Source organism: Sinohyriopsis cumingii, chromosome 5, assembly GCF_028554795.1.
Source record: "Sinohyriopsis cumingii isolate HCF-2022 chromosome 5, ASM2855479v2, whole genome shotgun sequence".
Classification (NCBI taxonomy): Eukaryota; Metazoa; Mollusca; class Bivalvia; order Unionida; family Unionidae; genus Sinohyriopsis; species Sinohyriopsis cumingii.
Window position 1 is genome coordinate 140,785,343 of NC_142965.1, and position 12,400 is coordinate 140,797,742.

Consider the following 12,400-nt stretch of genomic DNA (forward strand, 5'->3'; position numbering starts at 1 on the left):
TTTTTCACTTCAATAAATGTGATTTCACTGGAGAATCAATTACAAGGTCAAGAAAACATTACCTAATGTATGTCTCAATTTTAATCAGATTGATCTAGGAAGGGTCCTGACTGTCCTGTCACATCTGGCTAGTTTGGTTTCTAGCATTAACTTTTGATGCAGTTCATGAATAAAAACCAAATTTGGTACGATTCTTTACTTTCACAAGACCTTGGTCAGAGTCAGTTTTCACTATTTCTGACAAACATTTATGGAATCGTGGCCTGTTTGACTTGCAACTTTGTCCATCACTTGCTGGGAACAGGCGTGTCCTATAGACCCATTTCTAGTACTTGTTCATTAATAACCCACACTTAAGAGCATATGAATTAGATAGACTAGTATTTGCCATTGTATGCTGTGGTGGGAGATCAAAGTAGTCTATTCTGTCTGCTTCATGATTTCTTGTAATGACTATAGACCCTGAGCTGTTGGCATTTTTTTCACTGGCAGATTTGGGTCTGTGCTATTTAATCCCATTATACACAGGTATATACAGCCTTTATTGTATAAATGTTCAACACAGTCTTTTGTTGCACAATAGATAGTTCATATTCATGTACATGTAAACCTCTTAATATTTGTTATAGCCATGAGTATGAACCTTAGAAAATTCAGTTTACAAAACTCTAAAAATAAAACCTGGTACAAATTCAGTTTACCATACTCCAAACAAACCTGATACAAATTTAGTTTACCTTACTCCTACAAACCTGATACAAATTCAGTTTACCTTACTCCTACAAACCTGATACAAATTCAGTTTACTGTACTCCTAACAAACCTGATACAAATTGAGTTTACCATACTCCAAACAAACCTGATACAAATTCAGTTTACCTTACTCCTACAAACCTGATACAAATTCAGTTTACCTTACTCCTACAAACCTGATACAGATTCAGTTTACTGTACTCCTAACAAACCTGATACAAATTGAGTTTACCATACTCCAAACAAACCTGATACAAATTCAGTTTACCTTACTCCTACAAACCTGATACAGATTCAGTTTACTGTACTCCTAACAAACCTGATACAAATCCAGTTTACCATACTCCTAACAAACCTGATACAAATTCAGTTTACCATACTCCAAACAAACCTGATTGAAATTCAGTTACCATACTCTAAACAAACCTGATTCAGATTCAGCTACCATACTCTAAACAAAACTTATACAAATTCAGTTTACCTTACTCCTAACAAACCTGATACAGATTCAGTTTACAGTATTCTTAACAAACCATGTACATGTTTAATTTACAGTTCTCCTAACAAATATGATACAAACTCAGTTACATTACTCATTAAAAAAAAAACTTGGTTTAGGTTTGATTACAGTATTCATCACAAACCTGTTACAAATTCAGTTTACATTGGTTTCATTACTCCTAACAATCCTGATTTAGATTCAGTTTATCAGTATTCCTCAAAAACTTAATGCAAATTCATTGATTTGCATTTGCTGTGTACAGGCGGTATTTATTCAGCCTAAAAGAAAACGTTAGCTCCATTTTGGTAGTTGATCTTGCATGATTTCATTTCCATAGTATCGGCTTAGTACAATAGAATTTTCCTGAAGAAATTGTGAACAAAGTTTTGAGGTAATATAGCATGCATGTGTGTGTCAGTGTGTGTGTGTGTGTGTGTTCATTTGTTTATTATGCCCTCATTATCTTGCCCCCTATTTTAACTATGCTCATGACAATTGGTGTAAGATGTTTCTCAGGGCACATAACTCACCCATATAAAACTAGGTCAGGATATAAAATTTCACACTTTAGTGACTTTTATATTTACAGCCATATTTATTACACCCATAGTATCTTGGACCCAATGAATACATCTTATTGACAGTAACTCAACCATGCCAAAAACTAGGTCACTGTCACATAATCTTCACACTTAAAAGACTTGCATTTTTAGCTGTTCATTTGATACACCCTCAATATATTGGACCCTGCTTCACCTACATTCATGATATGTGGATACATCTGAACGAAAGTAACTCAACCATACCAAATCTAGGTCACTGTGACCTAATTTTACACTTGAGTGACTTTTGTATTTTCAGCTGTTCGTTCATTACACCCTCAATATCTTGGACCCTATTTCACCTACAATCATGAAAATTGGTATGTGGATGCATCTCAAGGTAAGTAACTCAACCATACCAAAATTAGGTCAGTATGACCCAATTTTCATGCTTGAGTGACTTTTGTATTTTCAGCTATCTGTGCATAACAACCTCAATATTTTGGACCCTATTTCACCTACACGCATAAGAATTGATAGGTGGATGCATCTCAAGGGGAGTAGCTCAACCATACAAAAACTAGGACAGTGTAAGGTGAATTTCATGCTTGAATGACCTGTGTATCTTCATGCTATCTGTTCATTACACATTCACTATTTGATATTTTACATATGCATGTAAATTGGTATGTGATGCATATTGTGGCAGGTAACTTAATCATACCAAAATTAGGTCACTGTGACCTAATTTTCATGCTTGAGTGATTTGTTTATTTTCTGCAGTTAATTCACTTAACCTTCTGTATCACTGGCCTTATTTATATCTAAACATGATGTCTGGAATTTAAAACATCTGATAAACAGTAACTCGACCACACCAATTTTTAAAGTTGGTACTAACTACACTTTTAACACATTATTGGCTTTATCATGCTGAGGAAATGGGACAAAAGTGATTTTCCCAAGGACAACAAGGTAGCTGACCTGGACTGGTCTGGGTGGGTATCAAACCCATGACCCTTGGATTACAAGTCTGACACTCTATCTACAGAGCTATTGCAGCTCCCAAGACCATACCTAACCTAGGTCAGTATGACCCAGATTTCACCATGTAGTGACTGATTTTTTTCTCAATCTATCTGTTTGTTACACCAAAAAAATATAGACTGTGTCTCACCTACACTCATGAGAACTGCTATGTGGATGTGTATCAAGATAAGCACTCATTCCATATCAGAACAAGGACATTGTGACCTTATTTTCAACCAACTAAAGAATTTTGTGTTTTCAGGTATTTATTTCACCTTCATTATCTTGGATTCTATTTCACCTACACTTAGGAAACTTGGCATGTCACTGAACTTAACCCTGACAATTAAGTCACTGACATAATTTTAAAGCTTGAGCGACTTTTCTTTATCAGCCATGAGTTTATTATCATGGACCCAATTTCACCTACATTAATGATGCACTGTGACCTAATTTTCAGGTTTGGGTGATGTTTTTATATTATTTTCAGCAGTTCATTACATCCTTAATTTTATACGCAAAAATTTATGCAAATAGATATCAATACATGTCAAGAAGAGTAACTCATCCATATGAAAAATAGGTCACTGTGACCTGTCTTTCATGCTTTAGTGACTTTGGCTACTCCATACCAATCTATATATTTTCATCTCCTACAGTTATGCTGCCATTGGTGAGATTTGTGTTTGTGCTCAAACACCTTGTTAAATTTATACATTTATGCCAGAGATTGACATTTTAATGCCATGCAAATCTTAAGAGGTTTACAGTCTGGTATTTGATTTAATTACATAGGTTGAAAATATTTTCAGTGTGTACTGTCAACATTTTACCACCATTTCTCTATTGGGATTTAGCAGTTTTAATTATATGCTATCCTTTCCTGTCATGTATGATTGTTGTATTTATTGTAGATGTGGATTGTTTTAGCCTTTTCTTTTTCTTTATTAATTTTTCCATGATAAGGTTTTAAGGGTTAATTTTCCTAACACATTTTTACTAATTTAAATGGTTGTTTCACCAGCATATGCAACACTGTTAATACTAATAATATCCATGCTTAAATACACCTTGCATTATGGATTTAGTTCAGTGCATATTAACATTTATACGCTTCCTTGAATGAGATATATGGAGAATGATTTTTTTAAGACTTGCCTGTTAACCATATCTTTTCTGCTTTCCAGCACAAAGCTAATCCATTTTTTTGTTGTTTTATCTTTATTTTCATGCTCCCTCAACTGTCCGTGTGCTTTTTTTGCTTCCATCACCTCCTGCATGTGATGTTCAATTTTTGCTTCCTACATTTGCACAATAACCGGTCCCTCTTTTGCTGTTGTGACAACAATGAAGTGCCGATGGTTGTCACCCCTGTCACCCCTGACGCTGCAACTAGTGTGGTGGCGGCAACCACTGTTCAACCGCCTGCCAGTTACATCCCCACTAATGCCTATAGTGTCAATTACTTTGACGAAAATAAGCAGGTAGTATTGGCGTTCTGCAGGGAGCACCAATAAAACCATTATTATTTCTTGCCTTTTCTTATTTTCTCAGTGCCAGAATATGTTTCTTTTAGCTCACCTGGCCACATGGTCAGTTGAGCTTATGATATGGTCCAGCATGCATCGTCTACCACATTAAAAATAGGAAAACAAATATTTTAAAAAGCAGCTCCACATAATGTGATTAGTTTTGATCAAAAGCATCCTAGCATAGAGGCCTTTGTAGTGTTGATGTGCTGTTAAAGATACAACAGAACAGAGAAATTTTGTAACAATTTTTAACATGTGACCTTGAAAGAATTTTCAAAAGAAAGCATCCTACTTGCCCAGATTACAGCGACTCTTACAGTTAGGTACATATCAACCAAATGAGACCTCTCAGGCCCACCTTGGCTTCTTGTTAGCACACCTGGCTGTAAAGCCAAAAGAGCTTATGGTCGGGCCTTGTAGCCATCGTGTGTCATCCATCTTCCACTAAACAGAATGTGGCTCAATTTGACAATAAGCTTTCTTACCTTCTATTTTTTTAAAATTTTTTTGAAATTGTAAATGCAGATCCACTAATTAACATAGCTACCATTACTAAAATTTTCAAATATTTTTTTAACAACTTTTCACAAACTGGTAAACAGAATTTGACAAAATTTGACAGCACCCTAGCATCAGTGCCTTTCATTTTACTACAGATGATGCCAACCTGCCATTAAATATGGTCACCATTGCTCTGAATAGAAGATGCTTCAAATGACTTTCTGGTACAAAGGCATTTTAAATTCATCTGAATGTTCCCAGTCCATTTTCACATATGGCTGCCATGACTTAAAATACCCACAAAATTGAATGACTTCTCAATATAAGCAGAATTGCACAAACTGGACAGAAAGGACACTGGCTTCAAGGTCTTTGAAGTGTCATATGGACTCAGTCTGCAGTCTCATAATGCACAGGCAGATCAGGGTCTGTGTTGTTTATTCCACTGATTACTCCTGATAAACTGCACAGATCCAGATCTGTCAGTGCAATTATGCAATAGTAGATCTGGGTCTGTGCAGTTAGATCCAGCTAGGCATATATATATATATATATATATATGGTAAATGATGTAAATCCAACAACAATAATTGCAAGCAATTTTAAAAGCTAGAATAAATTTTAAGCAACCTTTTTCTGCAAAACTTTTAAACAGAACTTGACTCAGTTAACTTAACATCACCCTGTAATGAATCTTAACCTCTGAAGTTTGCACAAAATGAGGCTGATCCATAATCAAAGTCTGTTGTTTCGAAATATAGCAAAAACCTTAATACTCAACAGTTTGACAAAATTTACATAAAGGCTTCTAGTTAATAAGCCTTTCAGATTTTTTAAAATCAATCTAAGCTTCCATTAAATATAACATATGCTAAAAATAGAAAACAAACTAGAAGCTACTTTAATGTGAAACTGCTTAACAGAATATGACAAGATTTGACAGAAATCATCAACGCAAAACAAATTTTAATTTTGGACAAAATATGCTGGTGTGCCATCAAATAAGTATGGAGATACATGTACAATAAAATGAGAAGCCTTAAAATATATATAGTCAGACAGAATTAGAAAAAATTCTTCCTACTAACCCAGATTTCTCTGCCAACTTATGCATTTGGTTATTAGGCAGCTGTTGGTTATTATGCAGTTGTAAGCTTTTTGGCAGCTGTCAGTTGGCTGTTTGGCAGTAGGCTATTAGGCAGCTGTCAGTTGGCTAAAAGGCTGATGTCATTTGGCTGTTAAGCAGCTGTTTGTAGGCCATTAGGCAGCTGTCATTTGGCTATTAGGCCGTTGTTAGACTATTAGGCAGCTGACAGTTGGCTATATGACTGCTATCATTTGGCTATTAAGCAGCTGTTAGTAGGCTAATAGGCAGCTGTCAGTTGACTACTAAGCAGCTGTCATCTAGATGAGTGATATGAGGTCCACTTTGCCCTCCTGTTAAATTTAAGCTTTAAGGAATAAATTTTAGGAAAAATAAGAGAACACATATGAAAGACAGAAAAGGAAGATAAACGCAAGGTCTTGAGATTACTTGCAAAACACTGATATTAGTTTAAGAGTACCTCTTGATTTCAACTTGGGCATTGTTCAGCGTGGCACTGTACTGCAAGCTTTAGATAAAATTTAATGAAAAAGCACAAAAATTTTTGTATGAAAATAACTGATCTTTTATTACTGCTTGGCACAATCATCACTAAAAAACAAAGCCATCAAAATGAAGATAAGGTGAATATCGTACATATTGTAGAAGTAACCTTTAGCTTGTTTATTATGTACCAAATTAGATGCTTTAGTTTATAGCTGCACACAGTTACTTCATCAGTGCATTTTCAGTATGGCCATGAAGTGAGCCTTGAGTTTAATCAAGAACATCTTGGCAGCAAATGAAAACAATAGCATAGGGTCAGGGCTGATCTAAAAAAGGTTCATTGAAGGCCAAGTGGGCTTATGATATGGTCCAGCATCCATCATTTTTCAACACCCTAGAACAGGCATGGGCAACTTCCTCCATGGCACAGGCTGGATAAGTGATTTTTTTAAGCCACATTTAGGATGTATTTTGCCCACCCCATATTTTCAAACAGATGATGATCAGACATGGTGAGTAAACTTAACATTTCCAAGTTCTTTGATGAATTTGATCATGAGCAACATCTACACATGTCAGTGTGATTCATGAGCAACATCTACACATGTTAATGTGATTCATGAGCAACATCTACACATGTTAATGTGATTCATGAGCAACATCTACACATTAATGTGATTTATGAGCAACATCTACATGTTTATGTGATTCATGAGCAACATTTACACGTTAATGTGATTCATGAGCAACATTTACACGTTAATGTGATTCATGAGCAACATCTACACATGTTAATGTGATTCATGAGCAACATCTACACATGTTAATGTGATTCATGAGCAACATCTACATGTTAATGGGATTCATGAGCAACATCTACACGTTAATGTGATTTATGAGCAACATCTACACATGTTAATGGGATTCATGAGCAACATCTACACGTTAATGTGATTCATGAGCAACATCTACACGTGTTAATGTGATTCACTGAGCAACATCTACATGTGTTAATGGGATTCACTGAGCAACATCTACACGTTAATGGGATTCACTGAGCAACATCTACACATGTTAATGGGATTCATGAGCAACATCTGCACATGTTAATGGGATTCATGAGCAACATCTGCACATGTTAATGGGATTCATGAGCAACATCTACACATGTTAATAGGATTCACTGAGCAACATCTACACATGTTAATGTGATTCACTGAGCAACATCTACACATGTTAATGGGATTCACTGAACAACATCTACACATGTTAATGGGATTCATGAGCAACATCTACACTTGTTAATGGGATTCATGAACAACATCTACACTTGTTAATGGGATTCATGAGCAGCATCTACACATGTTAGTGTGATTCACTGAGGTTGTGAACAGTGAAGGCTTCATTTTTGTAAAACTGATTGTGATCAGCTTGCTGTGTAGGCATACTTCTTTGTGATCTTGGATGAGATTGGTACATATTTCTTTGTTATCTTGGATGCGATTGGTGCATATTTCTTTGTGATCTTGGATGTGATTGGCTATGAAGAGCAGCACATAACCAGACATTCATGCATGACATTGGTTGAGCTTGTAAACACAATGGAGTCTCTATTTGCCATCATGGTATATTCATCACAGCTAAAAGAGGAAGCATAGTTCACAGTAAATTTGGTGGTGTTCCAAATGGTTCTCAGTTTATATGCAATGCAATCAATTTTGTTCTTCTCATAATACATACACATACACAAACCATTCCCCCCTCCTCGTTTATATTGTAGCATTTGTGGAATGTCAAGAGATTGAATTTTAGCAAGTTTATATTGAAACCATGCATATACTCATAGTACACACACCCTAGTAACACATGGTATGGTACATGAAATTACTTGCCTGTTAACCTATTCGACAACCATAGCAAGGGAAGTGATCCATGATAAGGACTGTTAAGAATGGCTGCTTTGGGATTATAAAGATTTCTTCTGTTTGAAGAAACACAATGTAAAGCAGATAATTTCACAAGTGCAGGATTCATAAATTTCAGTACAATTTTAAAAATTAAGAAACCAATACACCATGGAGATTAAAAATGAATACTAAATAAAAATAGAACAAGTAACACTTAAAGTTGATAAATTGATTATGGATATTAGATGAGTTTGTGAAAACCAATGAATTGACACATTATTGTGAGGTGGTGATTATTGACATACTTACAGCAATTCATTGGCAAAACAATGGTGGTAGGGGTATTATTGTAAAATTTATTTTATGAAAATTTTGGCAGAAATTGGTTATAGGAAAAACTAAACCACATTTGAAATTTTTCATAATTTGAGGCAAGTCTGTTACATTTGGTTAGACCACTCCAGTGGCCTAGTGGTTAGAGTGTCCGCCTCGGATGTGGGAGGTCACAGGTTCGAACCCCAGCTGAGTCATACCAAAGACATTAAAAAAATGGCACTAGCAGCTGCATTAAAAAGTTAGTGTTAGGACTGTTTGGCATGGTGTCAGGATAATGTGACTGGATGGGACATCATGCCACATGACTGCAGCATGACGACTCAGTGCTAGACATCACTATAAACTGCCAGACTGCAGACATCGTAGCAATATGACTGAATTTTTTTAAAGCTATATTAAAAGTCCAAATCATACACACATTTGGTTAGTTTGACACCTACTACTATTACAATATATTTTAGTTGTAGCTTCTAATTTTTAAAAAAAAAGCCGTTATGCTTTTCTCCTGAACCACTTCCAAATTTAATGACTAAGATCAAAGAAACCCATGGCCTTCAAAAAGTCTTGAGATAATTGAGGGCCAGTCCAGATTGATTCATTTTTTGGGAAGGGCACCTCCCTTCTTGTTACATATCCAGAGCATTAACCACCTTGGCTTCCCTATGTGGGGATCTAAGTTTTTTGAGTTCATACCCCTCATTTTGGTCACCAGGTGGGTAAAAATGAATCCAGGTTTCCATTCCAACATCATAAATAAACTCCTATTAATGCCAATTAAATTAATATATATTTTAACAGTGGAGCTAACCGCTCCAGTGGCCTAGTGGTTAAAGTTAAAGTGTCTGCCTCGGATGCAAGAGGTCGTGGGTTTGATCCCTGGCCAAGTCATACCAAAGACTTACAAAAAATGGTACTAACAGCTGACTCGCTAGGCGCTCAGCATTGCGAGGTCAGTGTTAGGACTGGTCGGCCTGATGTCAGGATAGTTGACTGGATGAGAAATCGTGCTGCATATCTGCAGCATGATGCCCCAGTGCTAGACATCACTATAAATTGCCACACTGCAGACATCATAGCAATATGACTGAAATATTGTTAAAGCTACATTAAAAATCAAAAACACACACACACACAACTGAAAATAGTGTTGTTCAGACATCCAAGATGGCCATCACTACTCTTCTTGAATGTTTGGTCACATCAATATTAGGTTTTCACTAAATGACTTTTTATTGTGCCCAGTTGAAAAATCCAAAATGAAAGTGATCTGACATCCAGTATTGCAGCCACAGCATTGAGATATTGCTACTCCTTGTATCATCAGCATGGTGTTTTCACCCGAGTCCGTATGATGTCTTGTTAGTCCTAAATGAAACTGGTGCAACTCATACATTCAGTATGGCCACCCTGAAATCTTATTCCTACTCCTTTTGAAGGGATTGTCATATCATCACCGGGTTTTCACTAAAAGACTTGTGATATCTTTTTAGCCCAAAATGAATATTGTACCAATCTGACAATTATTTTGGCAACTACATGTATCTTGAAAATCCTGTTATCGCTACTCCTTCTGAATCAAAAGTCATGAATATAGGGTTTTCGTCACAACAACAGGAGTCTTGTGATGTCTAGTTGGTCATAAATGAAAATGGTGCCAAATGAATTGCCAATATAGACACTGTGGCATCCATCTTGACGATATTTTTACTGATCCTACAAAAAAAACCAGTCATATTGACATGGGGATTCCCCCAGAAGATTTATAATGTACAAGTGTAATTGATCCCACATGAAGATGGTGCTGATCTGACCTCCAATATGACCACTGTAGCAAGCTTATTGAAAATCCTATCACTACACAACAGTCATATGGTGTAATCTTCCTGTGCTATCTATTTGGATATAAATGAAAATGGTCATCTAAAATGACCAACATTGTCGTTATATTGAAACTCGTATTGATACTCGATTGAAAGTCGCATCAACCTGGGGTTTTAGCCAGAAGCCTTTTTGTGATATGTACTTGGATATAAGTTAAAATGGAGTTGATCTGACCTCCAGTATTGCAATTATGGTGGCCATTTTAAAATCTTATTGCTACTCCTAGATGATCATGCTTACTGGGTGTTTTCACCAGAACACTCATCACATTAAGTTGATCCTATATACAAACTGTGCTGATCCTTATATTCAGTATTGCTAAAAGAAAACAATTCAGAGATTGTTTCAACACTAGGCAGTTAAAATATGTGTGGAATTTCTGCATATTCTTTTCAGCTGGTAGAGCATCAGTCCCTTCAAGGGGCTCTAGTTCTTTGTAATCTGAATTTTTTTTTAATGAGAAGACAAGTTACATTAGTAGACAAAGTTTCAACTAAGTACTCCAATCTTTACTTTTGTCTCCACAGTTTCACTAATTCTTTGAACTTACATTCAGAAGCAGACATGTCAGTTACACAGATGAGCAATATCAGACCCACATGGGGCTCATTTCCTTCTTTTTTCCAATTTCCTACAATTTCGTGAAATATTAAAAATTAATGAAAATCATGTTTCAATTTTTGGGGAAAATATGTTTTATTTTTTAAAAAGTTTAAAACTTTTTTAATTTTGAAGTGTAGCAAAAAAGTATCTGGTACTGGTTTTCTTTTTATTTAATAAAATTATATTCTAATGAAGAAAACAAATTGTTCAATTGGTACCTGAGAAAAGGTTTTGCTTCATACACTTAAAGAGAAAAGATTACACTTCATTTCCTTGAGACCACACATATAAAAACTTGCATATTCTTAGAGTATTACAAACTAGCCAATTTAGAACATTCGCATTTTGATACTAATTATTGCTTGACCCTATGTTATTGTTGCGCTGCACGTTATACGGCTTAAATCATTGCTAGTGTATGTTAACCACAGGATGAGCATGCAACTCTTTTTATTCCTCGTCTGTCTTCTCTTTAAATTTAAAGCTTCTCCATCTTAAATTTTGACTACTAATCCACTTTGTTCACCAGCTGTGAAAGCTGACTCTGCTAGGAGTTAGTCACCTTGTACCAGAATGTAATAAACTGTCTTGGCTGCCATTTTTTGTACACTTTTTCATATGAAATATGTTTTTCATGTATGCAAAGTTACAGATAAAAATTGCTAAATTGTATTGACCTTCAGAATTGCAGATCTCAAAAATGAAAAATTTCCACACAGAGAATATTAAAAAGAAAAAAAAAAGACTAATAATTTATGGATTAATGATGCATGATAAATTGAAGAGTACAAAAAGTTACAGTTAACACAGTAAGTGCTTGATTAATTTAAAGAAAAACTGTCAGCTAACATTTGCAATGTATATATTGGCAATACTAAGATTTAACAGGCTAAATTAAAAACAAGTTATTCCATAAAATGACTTTCCATCTTTCTCTCCCTCTGATTTTTTCATAAAGGGGTAGCAGCAATTGAAATTTGTATGCATTGTAAGAAAACAAGTTTGATTTTTCTGTTTGTTCAGGTTATCTGGTAGAATATAAGTAGTAATATATATATATATATATATATATATATATATATATATATATATATATATATATATATATATATATATATATATATATATGTATATATATGCTTGTAAGTCAAGTTCAGCTGTAAACAACAGACTATGTGACAAGAGATCTGTGCAGTATGCAGTTGGACCTAATTTATAAGCCA

General features: G+C 35.2%; 1 protein-coding gene across 22 annotated transcripts in view; it reads left to right on the top strand.

Moving 5' to 3' along the window:
* Positions 1-12,400, top strand: part of LOC149800365 (muscleblind-like protein 1) — a 309,043-nt gene that overhangs the window by 270,439 nt on the left and 26,204 nt on the right. For 20 of the 22 annotated variants that reach the window (XM_089959999.1, XM_089960000.1, XM_089960004.1 and 17 more), the window contains one exon: positions 2,117-2,197. The exons of the other annotated variants lie outside the window; for them this stretch is intronic. In XM_089959999.1, the coding sequence (XP_089816125.1) occupies positions 2,117-2,197 (81 nt within the window). The remainder of the gene's footprint in view (positions 1-2,116; positions 2,198-12,400) is intronic. 22 annotated transcript variants of the gene reach the window in all.